This window comes from Bufo gargarizans, chromosome 3, assembly GCF_014858855.1.
Source record: "Bufo gargarizans isolate SCDJY-AF-19 chromosome 3, ASM1485885v1, whole genome shotgun sequence".
NCBI classification, from domain to species: Eukaryota; Metazoa; Chordata; class Amphibia; order Anura; family Bufonidae; genus Bufo; species Bufo gargarizans.
In genome coordinates, this window is record NC_058082.1 from 92,727,126 (window position 1) to 92,747,619 (window position 20,494).

General features: G+C 48.6%; 1 protein-coding gene across 4 annotated transcripts in view; it reads left to right on the forward strand.

Annotated features, from left to right (window-relative positions):
• The first annotated feature begins 1,657 nt into the window (after nt 1–1,657).
• The window catches only part of LOC122930992 (protein NPAT), a 44,269-nt gene continuing 25,432 nt past the window's right edge, over nt 1,658–20,494 (forward strand). For 2 of the 4 annotated variants that reach the window (XM_044284819.1, XM_044284820.1), the window contains exons 1-10: nt 1,658–1,794; nt 4,953–5,071; nt 5,861–5,921; nt 6,859–6,931; nt 7,031–7,071; nt 9,305–9,523; nt 11,105–11,192; nt 17,300–17,414; nt 18,312–18,403; nt 19,144–19,228. In XM_044284819.1, the coding sequence (XP_044140754.1) occupies nt 1,758–1,794; nt 4,953–5,071; nt 5,861–5,921; nt 6,859–6,931; nt 7,031–7,071; nt 9,305–9,523; nt 11,105–11,192; nt 17,300–17,414; nt 18,312–18,403; nt 19,144–19,228 (930 nt within the window). In that variant the 5' untranslated portion in view covers nt 1,658–1,757. The remainder of the gene's footprint in view (nt 1,795–4,952; nt 5,072–5,860; nt 5,922–6,858; nt 6,932–7,030; nt 7,072–9,304; nt 9,524–11,104; nt 11,193–17,299; nt 17,415–18,311; nt 18,404–19,143; nt 19,229–20,494) is intronic. The other 2 variants (XM_044284821.1, XM_044284822.1) reach the window with 2 other exon arrangements.

Below are 20,494 nucleotides of genomic sequence, written 5' to 3' on the forward strand. Positions count from 1 at the left end.
TTAAATAATCTGCAATAATACACAGTGATATGCAGTACCCAAAATTTGCCACTAGATGGCACCAACACAAATACCAGCGTATACACAGTACCTCATAGACAGAAGAATATAATACAACCCGTCTCGACCATTGTATTTGATCTGTGTGAAGCATATGTGAGTCAGCTTTACATTACCCTTTACTGGCTACTATAGACAATACACACAAGTAAGATAGTATTCTATTATTTATCCAGCATATAGGAAATAACCGTATATTTTCATAACCTTCTTTTTTGTCTTGGGGGGATTTCATTATCTATGATTTTATTAGATATGTAGTTTTTTCTTCAGGCTCTAAAAATACTATTGCAATTTCAGTCTGCCATAGACTTGTATTGAGCCTTAAAGGGAACCTGTCACCTGGATTTTGTGTATAGAGCTGAGGACATGGGTTGCTAGATGGCCGCTAGCACATCCGCAATACCCAGTCCCCATAGCTCTGTGTGCTTTTATTGTGTATAAAAACCGATTTGATACATATGCAAATTAACCGGAGATGAGTCAGAACTTGAAAATATGACTCTTCTCTGGTCACACAAGTAAGATATGACTCTTATGTTAATTTGCATATGTATCAAATCGGTTTTTTTACACAATAAAAGCACACAGAGCTATGGGGACTGGGTATTGCGGATGTGCTAGCGGCCATCTAGCAACCCATGTCCTCAGCTCTATACCCCAAATCCCGGTGACAGGTTCCCTTTAATACAAGTCACTCAGTATTAGCTGGCTGTGCATTTAACCCCTTCCAGCTAGAGTGTAATAACAGTACAAATGAACAGGATATACTGTATTGCAAAAACATATTAATGCGGCTCAACAATATAAAACAGTATAAGTGCACACAATAGCATACACTGCAGTGCAAGTTAAAGGGGTTCTGCAGTTTGTTTAAACTGATGATCCATCCTCTGGATAGATCATCAGCTTCTGATCGGCGGGGGTCCGACACCGACATCATCAGCTGTTTACCGCAGGCCCAGTGACGTCATGACTAGTATCAATGGCCTGAGTGGGGCTAATCTCTGTTCACTTGAATGGAGCTTAGCCCGCGCCCAGGCTAGTTAATACTAGTAGTGATGTCACTGGGCCTGCGGTAAACAGTAAGACGGCCGCGGCGCTCCTGCCTTCTCAAACATCTGATCGGCGGGGGTCCCGGGTGTCGGAAGCTGCCCCGCTGATCCAGAGGATAGATCATCAGTTTAAACAAACTGCAGAACCCCTTTAACTCTCCAAAGTGCAATAAAGTAAGGAGTTTTGTCCACGAAGTAGCCTTGCTCCAGGAGACTACACTAGATATCTGATGGTGGGGGCTCTGTGTGTTGCACTGTAATCTCCCCCAGTAGTTGTCTGCATCTTCCCCCTCACAGATCTGTAGGGACTATAGGGGGCTGAGGTATTGTTATTTCTGTACTTCCCGGGCATGTTTGCATAGACTTCCCAGCATGCAGCAGTGCACACAGCCAGGCTGTAATAACCCGTGTCAGCACAGTGTGCAGTGCACGGTGTACGATAATATTGAGTCATTTGTTTTGAGCGGAACTTTAATCCCGCCGCGCTCATCCGGAACTGCGGGCCGTGTTTCTCGCGCTGGGGGAAGGTTTACAGTGTGACACCAGCGCGGGAGAAGCTGTTCGCGGAGAGAGGGGCTCGGAGTGGAGTGAGGGGCTCCGGGCAGCGGCTGACGTCTCGGATGCTACTCAGGACGGGTCGCCATGCTGCTCCCCTCCGATGTGGCCCGGCTGGTGCTGGGTGAGTGTTCGCTGCAGGGCCCCACGTACTGGGACTAGTTACCCACAGGCCTCCGCCGCCATCGCCTCTGTTTGTATACGGACACCCGTGACCTCCGCCCTGTAGGTGGTCGGAAGCAGTAGTGCAGCCTGTGGCACTACAACTCCCAGCATGCACACCGCTTACTGAGGGGAGGTGTATGGTCTCAGGCAGTGGCTTCTCCCTTCTTGCAGCCTCACTAGAACCAAGGCATCTTTATATTTCTAATACGTTTAAAGATCTTTGCTTGCTGTCAGTGGAAGGAACATATTTTAGTTACACCACAGGACTGTCTTTTTTTTTCTTCTAATTTTAATTTAATAAAAAAAATAACAATACCCACCACGCTGCGGGAGCTGTCCAGGGAGGCGTACTTACCTTCTCCTTGACGCTGTCTTCACTTCCCTTTGATCCCTACTTGTATACGGGGACGGGGGTCAGGTGTGTCGCTGCAGCGCTGACCTGTCCCCAAGTGGCAAGTGTCACGAAGCACAGTGTAGACAGTGGTCACACGTGGCGCCAGCACCGCGCATTCCCTTCACAGGTCCTGCTGCGGGGGGAAGAAAACAACACTTAGGGGCTGGACAACCCCTTTAAAGTTTGGGGGGGGAAAATATCCACAAAAATTGACGAAGCGGTCTGTTTTTATGGCCTCAGGCTACTTTCACATCTGCGTTTTGTAATCCGATTTTTGGGATCTGGCAGAGGTTCTCAACACCGGGGCAAAGGGCTTCCGTTTTGTCCCCATTCATTGTCAGTGGGGACAAAACTGAACAGACCTGATCAGGATGCGTTCCGCTCCAGTTTGTTCAGTTTTTTGACCGTCTGTAAGCCGCAGTTTTGTGTCCAGTCTGCGAAACGGAACAAACCGGATCCAGCACTAAACACAATGTAAGTCAATGGTGCCGGATCCAGCGACCAACCCATCGACTAAGGCTACTATCACACTTGCATTAAACTTTTCCGGTATTGAGTTCTGTCACATGGGCTTAATATCAGAAAAAAATGCTTCAGTTCAGTCACTGTACGGTTTTTGGACGGAGAAAATACCAGTTTTTCCGGATAACAACCGGAGAGACGGATCCGGTATTGCAATACATCTGGCAACGGAACGAGGGCTGAAACGATTACTCGATTAAATCGAGTAATTCAACACCAAAAATCCTCTATATAAATTTTTGGCATCGAGGATTCGTTTGTGTCATGTGACCACGGAGCGGGGGTGAAGCGCTTGCTAACTCACCGCTCCGTGGTCACCCGCCGGCCCGTACCTTGCTGCACTTCGCTGAGGTAAACTTTGTGTGCACGTCCAGCTGCCATGGCGGTCGGCAGTCTGCTGCCTTTCAGTGTGGAGTGTTCTTCCAGCAGCCTCCTCCGCAGCACACCTCCTTTGGTCCTGGGCTGCAGGATGAAGAGGACGGGAGTCTCCTCGCTCCCCGCCCGGATCTGGGAGAAACATGAGAGGGCGCTGCAGGAAGCCAAGGACACGCTGAACCGGCCACCCAAGCAGATAAAGGGGGAGATCCAGGAGGAGAATGACGGCCGCAGGCACAGGGCAGGGGCACGGCCGAGGGCAGATTAAATCCCCGGCCCTTCAGAGAGCCTATCAGAGTGGTGGGCAAGCAGAAGCGGGACAAGATCAAGGAGGTGAGGAGCCTGGGGAGTGGGGCTGGTGTAACTGGTGATGCCAGCCACTGCTGGTACCATGTGCTGGCACTGGAGGATGACATGACGGGTCACACTGGCGCAGAGGAGGGGGCGAGACTTACAGCCTAGGTGGCACTTTATGTCCTGGCTTTCTGTTACACATGTGGGATCAGGGATCGGTGCCAGTTTACAGCGGTATGTGGGTTATGCAGCCTATTGTGGTAGCTGGCATCTACTAGGCATGATGTTGCTCCACAGCTTATGCCTTGATGGCACGGGGTTTGGCAGCTGATGACACTGGGGAACTAATGCACTAGGGCTGATCGCACAGGGGGAATGGAGGGTGTTGGGGACTTATGGCAGGGGGTCTGATGAGTTTTTATAAAGGAAAACGTTAATTCATGTTTTATTATTAGTGTACTGGATTAATCATAAAAAATAATCGGTAGAATACTAGATTACTAAAATAATCTTTTACTGCAGCCCTAGACGGAACTGCCTGCCAGAATCCTACAACGCAAGTGTGACAGTAGCCTTATTGTTTTTAGTGCCGGATCCGGTTTGTTCAGTTCCAATTTAATACAGCCACATCCAAACGGAACGGATGCATCTGGATGTATTTAATCGAACGGAAGAGTTTTGCTCCAGTTTCGAGATCATCTGTCGGATCTCAAAACCATAATGCAAAGCGCAGATGTGAAAGTAACCTCATTGACACGTCAGTGTTCTGTCAGTGATTTCCATCAGTGATTTTGAGCCAAAACCAAGTGTGGCTCTAAACACAGAACAGGAGCAGATCTTTCCCTTACACCTTATGTCTGTGGATGCTCCAATCCTGGTTTTGGCTCACTATGGCCTCATGCACACGAACGTATTTTGTTTCCTTGTCCGCTCAGTTTTTGTCCGCGGGCATACTTACTTGATTCCTGCCACTAAATTCCTATTGCTTTGGTCCATCTCTGCGGTCTCAAAGCTTCAGTCGTCACTTGTCCACTTTCGGAGTAGCCACGGGGAGTAATGAGTGCTGCTGCAGCCACTGATTGGCAGCAGCAGTGATGTGTCCCCCAATGCACCAGGAAGAATTGGACAATCCCTTTAACAGGTGATTCCAGTGAAAATGAACTTCTCTTACATCCTATGAGATCATGTTGGTGAAGTTCAGTAATCTCGGTCTGGTTTCTAGAATGTGAAGGTCTGAGCCCCGAATTTTTCTTGCTGCCAGTGTAAATTAGCGAAGTGCCGATCCTTGTTGTGGGATGGCTTTTAGCCAATCTCGTGACAAATAATTAATGCTAATTATCAACCTTTGTTTATTTAACAGGAAAACACTTCTGTGGCTGAATAACCCCATATTGCTCTGAATGGGACTTCTGTGCTCACACTCAGTTCAGCAGGATTCAGTCACATCTTGCTGCTGCCGCCCATCCATTACTAGTACTGTCAGCCATGGCCTGTTTTTACACTGTTTCCTTACAATGGTGTGTTGTTTTTAGGTTACTTGCAGCAAGAAAAGCTCATGTCTACCTGCCGATCCTTCATCGCGGAGAGTCCAAATCTCAAGGAGTATGCAGAGCATCACACAGAAGAGGGCAGCATTCCTGGATGCTTGCTGGTAAGAATCCTTGTAGTTCAATTTTCTTGCTGATCTTCGTTGCTGTTGGGCTAAACACCACCCTCTATGGTCTGGACCTTTGCCTTTTAAAGGGATTATCCAGGTAAAGATGATGACTAATCCTGAAGATAATTATCACATCAGTGGGGGTCTGAGTCCCAGCACTCCTGCCAGTCACATGTTTCAGGGAGCTGCTACGCTCACTGACACTTTACTGAGCAATGCAGGGTTCAGGCAGCTTTCCTGGCACAGCGCCATACAAAGTATAGTAGCTGTGCTTGGTATTGTAGCTGAGCCCTATTCACTTCAATGAGGCTGAGCCACAACTAGGCCATGTGACTGGTGTACGGTGACGTCTTATGGTCTTTGAAGAGGCCTCTTCTAACAGCTGATTGGTGGCGGTCCCAGGTGTCAGACCCCCGCCAATCTTACATAAATGACCTATCCAAAGGATTGGTCATCAATATAAATTACTGGATAACCCCCTTTATCTGACCTGTCACTGTTCCTGCCAGCTTCTGGTCCTTGCAGGACGTTGTCTGGTCTTGTGATAGCCGCAGCCTGTCACAGGCCTCCGCGTTCACATTGGCTAAGACAATATGTCGCTGATGAATACTTGGACAGGGGAGTCTTGTCCTTAGCATAGGGGCTGTCTGCTCCAAGGCTGGAGAACCCCTTTAATTCTTTTATTATTTGAACAGCCTCATCAGTTTCTACAGTTAAACATGACAGTTAAACATGTTTTATACGTGGTTCCTTTCTAAATGTCCAATACGATCTTCTTTTCAGTCTCTCTTTGGAAAAAACTTGACTACGATCCTAAATGAATATATCGCAATGAAGACAAAGGGTGAGTGTATTCCTGAATCTTCATGGCTTTCAGATTGATTAGGGAAATATTAGAAGGACCAAATTAAGGCTACTTTCACACTAGCGTTCGATCGGATCCGTTCTGAACGGATCCGCTCATATTAATGCAGACGGTGGCTCCGTTCAGAACGGATCCGTCTGCATTAGAACTTAGAAAAATTTTCTAAGTGTGAAAGTAGCCTGAGCGGATCCGTTCAGACTTTACATTGAAAGTCAATGGGGAACGGATCCGCTTGAAGATTGAGCCATATGGTGTCATCTTCAAGCGGATCCGTCCCCATTGACTTACATTGTAAGTCGGAACGGATCCGCTCTCCTCCGCACGGCCAGGCGGACACCCAAACGCTGCTTGCAGCGTTCAGGTGTCCGCTCACTGAGCGGAGGCTGAGCGCTGGCAGGCGGATGCATTCTCAGTGGATCCGCCTCCACTGAGAATGCATTAGGGCCAGACGGCTGCGTTCAGGGCCATCGTGAGCCCCTTCAAACGGAGCTCACGAGCGAACACCTGAACGCAGGTGTGAAAGTAGCCTAAGATTTATACAACTAGGAAACTTTCTTGAGCCCTATATTACAGTTTACATTAAATGCACACTTATGATATATCTCAGGATATACCATAAAGGTCTGATAAATGTGGGTTCCTCCTCTTGGACCAGGACCTCTCTCTAGAGCGGGGTCCTCCAGCCTGAATGAATACAGAGGTGGTTGGGATTTCAGTAACAGCTGAGCTGGCTAACTCCTGGTAACTCCAGAGTAGCCCAGCAAGCTGACCCGTTTTCATAATCCCAAAAACTTCTCTATTAATACAGACAATGTCCTGGTGTTTAGGGGCTTCTCATTCTAGAGAGATGTGTATGTATATGTATTTATATCTATGCACTTTATATCTCCAAAATTAACTGAAACGTCTTGTTTAGAGAATCGAGCAGAAATACCATTCATGGTGTCGTCTCTCTGGAAGAAGCTTGACCTCACGCTGTCCCAGATCAGGTACAATTATACACTGCTCCTTGATTTGTGAAATGTATTGTACACGTTATGTGGTCCTTTTACATGGACATTTAATAAAACTGATATCTCTACCCTCAGGTCCATACAAGAATCGGCAGCATTTAACAACAATCAAAGAGGCAAGTGAACTGTGTAATTGATGGCTTTATTGAAGGGGTATTCTGATAATTTAAAGTTATCCCACTGCTTGGACCACCCCAATCATGAGAATTGGGGCCCCATACCTCACAGGGCCCCCCAAACAGATTAGCAGTTCTAACATGTGTCCTGCCACTCCTTTCATCTCTGAGACCTAATGGAAATCACCCGCAGCTGTACATGCCTTTCTCCATCACTCTCATAGAAATGAATAGTGACATTTTGCATGCCCAACCTACTGCTCTGTTCATTTCGGGGTGCCCTGCTGGATATGTGGCCCCCTTTCTTGTGATCAGTGGGGGTCCCAGGTTTAGGACCCCCCTCCCATTTACTAGTTATCGCCTATCCTGTGATTAACATCAGATTACTGGAATACCCCTTTAATGTTGTTTTGTATCTTTGTAATGGAGCTTCCCAATCCTCTATGTGGAAGCACAACTCTCTCTATCTCTCTCTTTTTCTGCACACCATTGATACACCGGAGCAAGCCCCAGTACCTTTAGGACTAGGTCAGCTTCTGACTGCATGCAGTTTTCATTCCCTGACAGGGATCGGACCTTATAGGGAACCTGTCACCCTGTTATAGGGCAGGAGGAGCTGAGCAGATTAGTAAACAATTTAGTAAACCATATCATTATCATAATTCATGAATTTAAATCTCTGCTCATTTTAGGTTTAGGAGTCAAGTGGGTGGAGCCCATCAGTGACTGGCAGCTAACTGTACATGACAAAGCATACAGAGAAGGCTGTCCATCACTCAGTAGGACCACACACATGACTATGCATGAAAAGACCAGAGGTTTAAATGAATAAATTACAGTTTTTACATAATTTATTCCTGCAAAACTGGATATCAATCTGCTCAGCTCCTTCTGCTCTATAACATGCTGCCTGCAGATTGCACTGCGTTTGGTGGTGACAAGTTCGCTTTAAAAATGGTGACTGCTTTGATTACAATAGCTTGTAGAAATCATTTTAATATATTACTTCATGTAGGCTCACGCTTTTCAGATGGAAGCTGTTCCTGCATTAAGCTGGTTGTCTGGGGTCAGCCCTCAAAATCTATTGTCTTTCAGCTATTATCTCATAGGAAAGCCATACAGTTTGGTTGCTGAAGGGGAAATACATGGATAAAATTGTTCTGCTAGAGGGAGAAATGCTCTCTGCTAGCAATTCTTCAGTTTTATGTCAGAGGGAGTCTCCCTACTAAAGGGGTTATCTCTTCCGGATTATTACGGTTACCTTTCCTTAATTAAAAGGGTTTTCCAAGACGTCATGCACACGAATGTTGTTTGGGTCCGCATCTGAGACGCGTTTTTTTTTTTTTTTTTTGCGGCTCTGATGCCGACCCATTCACTTCAGTGGGGCTGTAAAAGATATGGACAGTACTCCGTGTGCTGTCCGCATCTGTACCTCCCTTCCGCGGCCCTGAAAAAAATAAATCCTGTTTTTGTCCCTATCATGGACAAAAATAGGACTGGTCTGTTGAGGGCTTGACCTTCCATTCTGAAAAATGTGGACCGCAAAACACTGTACAGCCGTGCGCATGAACGTATTTTCTTTCCATGTCTGTTCTGGTTTTGTTTTTTGTGAATGCGGAACCATTCATTTCAATGGGTCCACAAAAAAAAAACAACTGAAGTTACTCAGTGTGCATTCCGTAGCCGTATTTCTGTTCCGCACAAATATAGAACCTGTTTTATTACTGTCTGCATTATGGGCAAGGATAGTACTGTTCTATTAGGGACCAGATGTTCAGCAAAATACGGAATGCACACGGACGTCATATGTATATTTTGCGGATCCGTTGTTTTTGCGAACTGCAAAATTAATACGGTCGTGTGCATGATGCCTAATACTGCCGGGAGCCCCACCAATCAACCGTTTGAGAAGGCACTGGCACTCCTGTGAGCACCGCAGCGCTTATCAAGTGACTGTGCTTGGTATCGTGCTCAGCCTCATTCACTTCAGTGGGGCTAAGCTGCTATTAGGTGTCGTCATTGGCTGATCAGATACTGATGACAGATCCAGAGGATAGGTCATCAGATCTAAAGTCTTGAAAACCCCCTTTAACATTACTGTAGTTCTTTCACAGCTATGGCGTATCCATTTGCTTGGATATCCACAGACTTGGATTTATTTTGTAACTTTTTTTTTTTTTCACTGTAATAAAAAAAAATATCTGTTTTAACTTTTCTTTTAATAACTCCACAGCACGCACAAGAAAGGGGATAAATGACCGCTTACGGCAGAGAATGCTGACCTCCCCTCTGGCTGTTTCAGGTTCCCCGATACATCAGACATCTACCCCAATAATGGCAAATCAGTATATTTTGCGACCTGTTCACACACCAGGTGCCTTACCACCCATCGCCAGCTCTTCATTTGGAGAAGAGTCTACTGTACAGAACAGTAACTCTACTTCCATCAGCAGTGAGTGCAATTGCAGCGCAAGTGTTTTTTGTTGTACAGTTGATGCTCAAACCTATGTATTTCTCCTGTGACTGATGTCAGTACTTGGTTAAATGCTAAACATTCATAGCACTTTTCTTGTTTCTTATATATATTTTTTTTTTTTCTGTCCTGTCACTTTTACAGTTAGATTAGGGAAATATTTCAAATGAAAGAGGTATTTCGCTTTTCTTTTTTTTATTTTTATAAATTGATCTGAAAAGAGTTGTGCAGTGTGTCAGGAATACAAACCACGAATCTGTAGAGCGATACAATATCTGTGTTACTGATAGGATAGTAGCCATGCTGCTCCCAATAAGAGCAGAACAATAGAATAGCAAGTATGGGAATTCATTCCAAGGGGCTAGGTGTTGCACAATTTATCAAGAGAATTACTCGCGGTGGCGGTCATATTTTCCATATTATCAACATGGTGTAATCCTCCTGTGGAAATTGTGTTGTGCGGATGGAGATATCTGTTTTCAGTGAAGAGCTGTAAGGTATTTTGCAGCAGTAAGATGATAACAGATTGTGTAACAGATCAGGGATAAGATACTAATGGGTGCTAAGATACTAACTAAAATACTTCAGTGGGCTCCATTAGGCTCTGCTATGCTTCTGCTTTGATCCAGTTAAAAGGGTTTTCCAAGACTTTAAGACACCCGGGGCCCCAGCCAATCAGCTGTTTGAGCAGCTTACAAAGTATAGCGGCTGTGCTTGGTGTGGCGGTCAGCCCCATTCACTTCTATGGGGCTGAGCTGTGCCTAGGCCACGTCACCGATGAACGTGTCGTCACTTGGACTAGGAAAAGCTGAGAGAAGGCCACGGCGCTACTGTGAGCGCTGGTGCCTTATCAAACAGCTGCTCGTGTTGGACCCTCTACCTATCAGAGACTGATGACCTATCCAGAGGACAGGACGTCACACTTCCAATCTGCCGGGGTCTGCAATGAGGTGAGGCGGCCGCCTCAGCGAGGAGACAGTCACAGTGAATAAATTAGTGCCTTAACTAAAACTGGACCACCCATTGAAGTAAATAAAGTATTGTGTTATAAACCCGACAAAAGTTCAGAATCTGAATTGGTAATGGTCAGTAAGGCTACTTTCACACCTGCGTTTAGGTGCGGATCCGTCTGGTATCTGCACAGACAGATCCGGAACCTATAATGCGAACGCTTGCATCTGGTTTTTTTTAATTTTTTTTTTTTGTTCATGATAATGCAAACGGATCCGTTTTGACTTACATTGAAAGTCAATGGGAGGCGGATCAGTTTTCAATTGCACCATATTGTGTCAGTAAAAACGGATCCGTCCCCATTGACTTACGTTGTAATTCAGGACGGATCCGTTTGGCTCAGTTTCGTCAGACTGACATCAAAACGCTGCAAACAGCGTTTTGTTGTCCGCCTGCAGAGCGGAATCGAGGCTGAACGGAGGCAAACTGATGCATTCTGAACAGATCCTTATCCATTCAGAATGCATTGGGGCTGAACTGAAGAAACGGCAGTGTGAAAGTAGCCTAACGCCACTGCATATTAGCAATCTGTTGTTCATTCTGATCTAGTTGTGGAACCCGCAGCAAGCCGTTCTGCAGTCTGTACACAAAGAAAACCTCCACCTGCAGCCACCGCTTCTCCTATGAGGCGAAAACAGTGAGTTTCTCTTGCTTTTGTGTTGAGTTATACCATTAGATTTATTAATGCAGTAGAATACTAGATGTTTATTATGCTGTCACTAAATGTTTTTCTCGCCCATTTTCCTTGGGGGACACAGACCTTGGGTATAGCTCAGCTCCCTAGGAGGCGTGACACTAAGTAAAACTGTTAAGCCCCTCCTCCATCAGCTATACCCTCAGCCTGGAGATAGAGGCTACCAGTTTTAGCTTAGTGTCCAAGGAGGCAAGACACTCCCTGCTACTGCAGGGCTGTTTTCTCCTTGTTGTAATTTTTTCTCTAATTTGTTATTTTATTTTTGTTTTTTCCTAGGGATACCAGAGACGCATTGGCCTCTCTGCTCTCCCGGGGTGAGCTGCGCCAGTGCCAACTATCTGCACTGCTGCCTCCCCCACAGAAGCAATAGGGGATCTGGGCAGCAATGGCTCCCCTACATCCCGCCAGCTAGGGGGTTGCCCGCACGCAAAGCCCCTCTCCCAGCCTCCTGCCACTGCGGTGCCAGTAGCTGAAGGGGCGACCCTGCTGGAAGGAACTGAGGGTGAAGACAGGTAAGATGGCTTTTCAGCCCATACCCTGTCCCTATTTGCACTGGGTTTGGGGGGGCACCCGTGGTCGTCATTTGAGCGCTCTTAGATCTCCCCATCTGCGGCTGCTTCCGCTCCCCAATGGCTGATTCCCCACGCTGTTTATTGGGCCCGGATTACTCTCCTGACATCCTTCTCCCTCCCCGCCGCCGCCGCTCCGTGCGTGATCGGGGGGCGGGGCTTAGGCCCGACATCGGCGGTTCGGGCTCGGCGGGGGACATTGTGACAGAGGAGGCTCGGTGAGGTCACCCACCTGCATATCGCCGCGCACTTGGGCCTGCGGGCCTTATTCTACGGACACGCTCCTGCATAAACCTGAGAGTCACGGCAGCAGGGGGCGTGCTCTTTTTTTCGCGCGCGCGCGCGTCATTGGGGGCGGAGTTACGTTCTCCTTCACAGGAGACATTCAAACGTGTAGGGGGCGGAGCTTCTTCCCGCGCCTCTGCTGAGGTTTTTTGCCGCGCTTCCTCACTCCGTTCTGGAAGCTGAGCCACGTGGGAGACTCCTGGTGCATAGATTGCGTTTCTGGGACGCACGCTCTCTGCTGTTGCTGCCTTTCTGCAGCTGTTGATCTGGACTTCACTCCTGACGTTCTTCTGACACTGGTAGGACAGTTAACCCTCTCCTAACCCTCCTGGTCATAGCTGCTGCAACCCCTTGTGGTCTCTGTATCAGGGTACGACCACTCTTTCAACATGTCAGATCCCACGGGTGCCCCCAAACCCTGGTACCATGCCTGTACCGCCTGCAAGGAACTTTTTCCGCGTGGGCAATCTGAGCCGCATTGCCTTGCATGTCAGGCCCCGGTGCAGGGCCCGCTTTCTGCTGCGACCCCCGGTGCCTCTGAACCCCCTGACTGGGCTAGGTCTCTGTCTCAGGCGGTGGAAAGCCTTACACACGTAGTGGGCCGTCTCGTGGATAGACCGCCTCTCCCGCAGGCTGCCACAATCCCTGTCGCACCCGCTGGGACTACCGTTTCTGCCGCCCCCACTGATTCCCTGCCTCCCAGCGAATCTTCCAGGGCCCGGCATATTCAGAAACGTTCAAGGGCTGAGCGCACATCTTCTCCAGATGCTTCGCTCTCTCCGCCATGCGTGCGAGCTCAGTCAAGTCTATCCTCTCAAAGGGATACGCCTTCTGAGGGAGAACTGGCGGATTCGGACGTGGACATGGACTCAGAGCTTCCGTCCAAATTGGCGTCCGCGGTGGGGCATCTTATCACTAGCATCCGTGATACCTTTCACATACACGATGACCCCCCCAGCTCTGAACAGGCCGGCGTGTCCTTTCTTCGCCCCAGACAGGCCTCCAAGGTCTTTCCCATCCACGCTGATTTTTCTTCTGTGGTGTCCAAGGCTTGGACCCGGCCTAACGTCCGCTTTGTTACCCCCAAAAAGCTGGACATTTGTTATCCCTTTCCAGCGGATTCTGTGACCACGTGGACGTCCCCGCCTAAGGTTGATCCTCCCGTGGCTCGCCTGTCCAAAAGCACTACTATTCCTGTACAAGACGGATCTTCCCTCCAGTCTGCTGAGGACCGTCGTACGGAATCCCTCTCCAAGGCCATATTTACTGCCTCTGGTTCGGCCCTTAGACCGGTCTTTGCCTCCGCCTGGGCTGGTAAAGCGGTCTCTGAATGGGGTTTGCAACTGGAACGGGAGTTAGGGTCGGACGTCCCTCTACAGGACCTCCGTTCCTTAGCCCAACTAATTGTCCAGGCCGGAAAATTTGTCTGTGAGGCCTCTCTTGATGCGGGTGCCCTCATTGCCCGTTCCTCTGCCCTGGCAGTTTCTGTCAGGAGGGAACTCTGGCTGAAGGTTTGGGCGGCGGACGCCGCTTCCAAACGCTCTTTGGCTGGCCTACCATTCACGGGTTCCCGCTTGTTCGGAACCCGTCTGGACGAACTTATATCTGAGGCCACAGGTGGGAAGAGTACTCACCTCCCCCAGTCCAGGCCGAGGGGCGCCCCCCGTGGTCGCGCTGGTTCGTCCCGTTTTCGGTCCTTTCGCAAGCCCACCGGGTCTAGACCCGCGGCCGGTTCTTCTTCCTCTGGCCCAGCCCAGGATAGACGCAAGAAGCCGTTTTTTCGGACGCAATCTACCTGGCGCAAGCCCCAGCCCACACGGGCTCCCACAGGCCAGCAGCCCTCTGCCTGAAGGTGCGCCCCCACCCACCCGGGTGGGGGGCCGCCTTCTACTGTTCAGGAACGTATGGCGGGCCCACATCTCAGACGCATGGGCGCTCGAGATTGTATCTTGCGGATACAAGATCGAATTTGCGTCCATTCCGCCAGACCGTTTCTTCCGGTCCCGTCCTCCGCGGGATCCCGTACGAGCGGCCGCCTTCTTCACGGCCATTCGCTCTCTAATGGACAAGGGTGTCGTCGCCCCCGTGCCTCCGTCGGAAAGGTTCAGGGGGTTCTACTCGAACCTCTTTGTGGTTCCCAAGAAGGAAGGCTCAGTGCGACCGATCTTGGACCTAAAGCGCCTGAACCGTTTTCTCCGACTGCAGAGATTCCGGATGGAGTCTCTCAGGTCCGCAGTGGCCTCCCTGGAAAGAGGGGATTTCATGGCCTCAATCGACGTTCAGGATGCATATCTCCACGTTCCGGTTGCTCCATGTCATCACCGCTTCCTGCGCTTCGCGGTAGGGGACGATCACTTCCAATTCGTCGCCCTTCCCTTTGGTCTGGCGACGGCTCCTCGAGTATTCACCAAGGTCCTGGCCCCTGTCTTGGCCCTTCTGCGTTCAAGAAGTGTTTTTCTTCTCCCTTACTTGGACGACATCTTGGTCAAGGCACCCTCCTTCCCTCAGGCATCCGGCAGTGTGGGACTCACTCTGGAGACCCCGACGCGGTTCGGTTGGATCATCAACCACCCCAAGTCTTCTCTTACCCCCTCCAGACGGCTGATCTTCCTGGGGATGCTCCTGGATACGGAGTTGGCGGAGGTCCGCCTCCCGTCGGACAAGCGTCTGGCCCTTTGCGGGTCTGTTCGCAGTCTCCTCCGTCATCACCGCCCTTCCCTCAGATCCAGCATGCGGTTGTTGGGGAAGATGGTTGCCTGTTTCGAAGCGGTGCCGTTCGCACAATTCCGATCCCGCACCTTTCAGAGGGCAATTCTGTCGGCCTGGGACAAATCACCGAGGAGTCTGGACAGGACCTTTCTTCTGCCTCCCCTGGCTCGGGCTTCCCTCAGCTGGTGGTTGCATATCCCTCTACGGGGGAGGTCCTTCCTCCCACTGAACTGGCTGGTGATTACCACCGATGCCAGCTTACGGGGGTGGGGGGGGGTTTTCCCTCCCCGGTCCGTCCAGGGCGTTTGGTCTCTATCGGAGTCCAGACTTCCAATCAATATTCTGGAACTGAGGGCGATTCTTCTGTCCCTCAGACACTGGACCCATCTACTGCGGGGCCACCCTGTTCGGATCCAATCGGACAATGCCACGGCTGTGGCATACATAAACCATCAGGGAGGCACTCGCAGCGCTGCAGCGATGCAAGAGGTGACCCTCATTCTCCTCTGGGCGGAGGCGCATGTGCCGGCCTTATCCGCGATTTACATCCCGGGGGTGGACAACTGGGCGGCGGATTTCCTGAGCCGGTCCACCATCGACCCGGGAGAATGGTCCCTGCACCCAGAGGTGTTCGAAGCCCTTTGTCTTCGCTGGGGTCGCCCCGACGTGGACCTCATGGCTTCCAAATTCAACCACAAGGTCCCCCGATACCTGGCCAGGGCGCGGGACCCGAAGGCGTACGGCGCCGACGCGCTCGTCCTTCCGTGGCGCGACTTCTCCCTTCTGTACGTCTTTCCTCCTTTCCCCCTCCTGCCACGGGTTCTTCGGAGGATCGCGGCAGAGGGCGTTCCCGCGATTCTGATCGCCCCGGATTGGCCCCGCCGGTCTTGGTACGCCGACCTAATGTTGCTGTTGGCAGACGCACCGTGGCCACTGCCCTCCAGGGAAGACCTTCTCTCTCAGGGACCGATCTTCCACGAGCATTTAGGCTCGCTACGTTTGACGGCGTGGCTATTGAGACCGCCGTCTTAACGCGACGGGGTTTCTCCGCGGACGTAGTCCGCACCATGATCCGTGCTCGTAAGCCCGTGTCCTCTAGGATCTACTATCGGGTTTGGAGGTCCTATCTGGGGTTCTGTGAGTCCCGGAGCATCCCACCTCTCCGGTTTTCTCTTCCCACGATCCTGTCCTTCCTCCAGTCGGGTCTGGACCTGGGGCTGAGCCTCAGTTCTCTGAAGGGACAGATTTCGGCGCTGTCTATTCTTCTCCAGCGTCCCCTGGCCCCTCTAGGGCCCATTAAGACCTTCTTACAAGGGGTGGCTCACTCTGTTCCGCCGTACCGCCCTCCAGTTCCATCCTGGGACCTGAATGTGGTGCTCTCGGCGCTCCAATCAGCCCCCTTCGAGCCTTTACGGGAGGTCTCCCTTCGCCTTCTGTCCTGCAAGGTCATTTTTCTTGTGGCCATCACATCTCTCCGACGGGTGTCGGAGTTAGCGGCTCTTTCTTGCTCCGAACCTTTCCTGATCTTCCACCAGGATAAGGTTGTGCTTCGGCCTGTCCCGTCCTTCCTGCCAAAGGTGGTCTCCGCCTTTCACATCAATGAGGACATCGTCCTTCCGTCGCTCTGTCCCTCTCCTTCCCACCCCAGAGAACGGGAACTGCACCGTCTGGATGTGGTCAGGGCGTTGAAGATTTATCTGGAGGTCACCGGATCCTTTCGGCGCACGGACTCCCTGTTTGTGGTTCCGGAGGGTTCGCGCAAGGGTTTGGCGGTCTCCAAGGTGGCTATTGCCCGTTTCATTAAACTGGCGGTGTCTGAGGCTTATCGAGCCAAGGGTAGAGCTCCGCCTTTCAGCGTCACTGCTCATTCCACCAGAGCAGTCGGAGCTTCCTGGGCGCAGAGGCATCGGGCCTCGGCTGAACAGTTGTGCAAAGCAGCCACTTGGTCCTCTCTGCACACTTTCACAAGGTTCTATAGAGTGCATACGCATGCATCAGCGGATGCTGCTTTGGGCCGCCTGGTTTTGCAGGCAGCGGTTTCCTGATGCTCCGGTGGTGGTCCGCCTTGGGTTTGTGGTCCCTCCCTTCTTGGACTGCTCTTGAACGTCCCAAGGTCTGTGTCCCCCAAGGAAAATGGGCGAGAAAAGGAGATTTTTGTATAACTTACCAGTTAAATCTCTTTCTCGCTCTTCCTTGGGGGACACAGCACCCACCCTTCTGTGTTTTGTTACAGGGTTATGGTCTGGCGCCCCGTTGGGTTGCTGGCTGGTTGTTTCCGTTATTGGTTGTTATCCTTTCACTACTTGGACACGCAACTGGTAGCCTCTATCTCCAGGCTGAGGGTATAGCTGATGGAGGAGGGGCTTAACAGTTTTACTTAGTGTCACGCCTCCTAGGGAGCTGAGCTATACCCAAGGTCTGTGTCCCCCAAGGAAGAGCGAGAAAGAGATTTAACTGGTAAGTTATACAAAAATCTCCTTTTTGCAGAGACGTACAGAGGAGGAGACGAGCGGCTCCATTAAGCTCAACGGCACTAGCCTCAGAGGGAGGTGTGGGTGAAGATGGTGATTCCCTTCAAGGTATCATTGATGGTGACTTTCCTGTAAGTGAACTAAACAGGTTAATGACATATTTAAAGTGTATACATTGTACTTGTACTGCATTCAGTTCATAGTTCTAAATATAGTAAACATTTGCACACTTAGTGTCTGCTGTCCATAACTCATCAATCTGTAGTGGGAAATGCGTGGTTTGCCATCCATTTGCTACATAGGACATGTGCTAATGTCTAATATTAGACATCAGCATAATCTCATGAGGTGTTTTAAACCCACTGCTTCCTCCAATGTCCCATGCAGAGAAGCTCTAATCTGAAGCATATATATATATATATATATATATGTATATATATATATATATATATATATATATAATTTGTATTTATTTTTTGCATCACTGCATGCTGGGTTTTCTTATAGACTATTTTGTGGGGCTAGCTCGCCACAAAGAAAAACACAATTCTGTCATTCATTTGCCTAAAGGGGTTATGCTAGTGATATGCCATCAAAGTCTGCAATAACACAACCCCTTTAAGTGTTTGGATACCTATCCTGCACACCCTGGATGATATAAGACTTTTTTACTTGCGCTGTTCTTTGAATTTACATCCTGCATGTATTTTTTTTCTTAGTAATGTATACTGTTTCATGCGCATATAGGACTTTTATAGTGTTTGGCCTTTATTAGTTTGTGTTCTACAATATGGGTTAACTGATAATGTAGGTTTTAGCATCTTTACCAACTGCAGCAGCAACTACACTTGATTGATATCTTGTAATTTTATGTTAAATATATCCTAGTGTCCAAACACTAGACAAAAGATTAAAACTAAATTATCATTGTAATGTTTTATTGAATCGATGTACTATGTATACTTGATTTATATAGAAATGAGCTTAGCATTTACATTGAATTTGTGATATGGCTGTTTTACCATTAGCAAATGGTGATCGATAATGCAAGGGAAAAGATCTTAAGCAATAAGAGTCTTCAAGAGAAGCTGGCAGAGAATATTAACAAGTTTCTTGGAAGGTAAGGATAAGAATAAGTGTTCATTTTAGCAGGTAATTATATTTTTATTTTTTTGGTTCCGGTAGACGTCTTTCTTATTGCAGCCTGGATTAAGAGTTTTCTCACATTTTTAATACGGATGACCTACCAATTAAGAGTTTTCCAAGGCTTTAATACTGATGGCCTACCAATTAAAAGGGTTTCTTCAACTGCTGATACTGATGATCCTGGGCATAGGTCATCAGTATTAATCAGTGGGGGCCTGACACCAGGGACCCCTGCCGATAAGCAGTTTTTGAGAAAGTGCTGGAGCTCCTGTGAGCACCGCTGCCTTCTCGCAGCGAAGTACATTGTATAGTGGTTGTGCTTGCTATTGCACTTAGCCCTATTCACTTCTATAGGACTGAGCTACTCCCAAGCTACATGCCTGATGGCCTAGGAAAAGCAGAGGCTCCAGTGCCTTCTCAAACAGCTGATCAGTGGGGGTCCTGGGTGTCGGACCCCCATCGATCAGATACTGATGACCTATCCAGAAGATGGGTCATCAATATAAAAAAATGTCAGCAAACACCTTTAATCATCTGTGCATCTATTCATGTAAACAGATGTTAGTGATCCTTTTATTTGATGGAATGAGTGAACTAGCTTGAAGGATACGGTTTCTTGGAAAAGTCCTTATTGTTTGCATTAATCTAATTTGTTAGTATAATGTTTGAATTTACATATAATAAAAAAACTCATCGTTAATTCTTCTTCCTTAGTGACTCGACTGCACAGAGCTCCAAACAGGCAGATGGAACAGCTGCCGAGCAAGACCCCTCTATTGATGAGATCCTTGGCCTTCAAGTAAGTTTGTCATAAGCTCTTTAAAGGGAATCTGTCACCTGGTTTGAGCATATTAAGTTCTTACTACTGCCATGTACAATAAAATACCTTATTTCTTGCTGTAGTCTTCATTTGTTTCATTAGCGATAAAATCAACTTTTTATGTTATGCAAATGAGTGTCCAAGGTGCCCAGAGGGGCGTTATTATCCTTCTCTGGAGCCCAGGAACTCCCCCCTACAGTGCCCAGCCCACCTACCTTTAGATCCTAAGCACGCCTTTTCCAGCATAAGTAACTGCCCACACCCGAACTCTTTGCTGCCGGGAGTCCCAGGCTATGAACTGTGCGCTACGATTGGCCAGCGCTGCAGCAAGGGACAACCCTAATACAAAAACTCCGCCCAGTACAACAGAAGGAGCTGCATACACCGGAGCCTATACCGGGCGAACGGAGCGGCGCCCAGACATACTAGTAAGTGCAGGGGGGACCCCTGGGTGCCACTCTGCCCACTGATATATAGTTATTTTTTTAAACTAGTGAAAGGTCCTCTTTAAATTTGTCACTGGCCTCGGCGCATGCCCAGTGACACATTTGAAGCTGTGTCTGGGGAACCTGTTATGCTGCTTTAATAGCCCAAAGTCTCAAGCGGGTTTAGGCAGCTATTAGTGGAATATCGTATATAGTAAAAAGAGACTGGGCACACCTCCAGATAATTGGCCACTGTTTTTAATGGTTAAAATAATTAATTTCAAAATAAGTTATACAGACAAAATTAGAGATAGTGTTTAGACTGACATTTGTAAATTGGACAAATAATGTTCATAAAATTTTCAATAGATGGTAAGCATTAATGTATAAAAAATCCTAGACAATGGATAGTACTAAAATACTGACTCATAAATATAAAAAATATAAAACTGGGTCACTTGAAATATCAAATCATTTGCGGTGATTTAAAATGGAGCTCGATAGCAGTCATTAAATTAGCATACGTATAGTCTAATTGCGAAGAATAGCTGGCACTGAACTGGGAGAGTTCCTTGGGAGTTATCGTAAGAGGTAGTAAACTCCGTGTCTCATAGGCAGCTTTATACTGCCTAATAGCGCGTGCAGTGAGAGCAAGGAAAATTGGAGCAAACAGCGGCGTCCCGCTGTATGTATGCCGAAACAGCAGTGTCCTGTTAGATTTTGGGTATAGTGACCTATAGGTCGGAATGATCTTACCCTTTTGATGCGGCTCCTGCCGTCCTGCGCAAATATGGTATACTTGCGTTATCTTTTCTTTCAA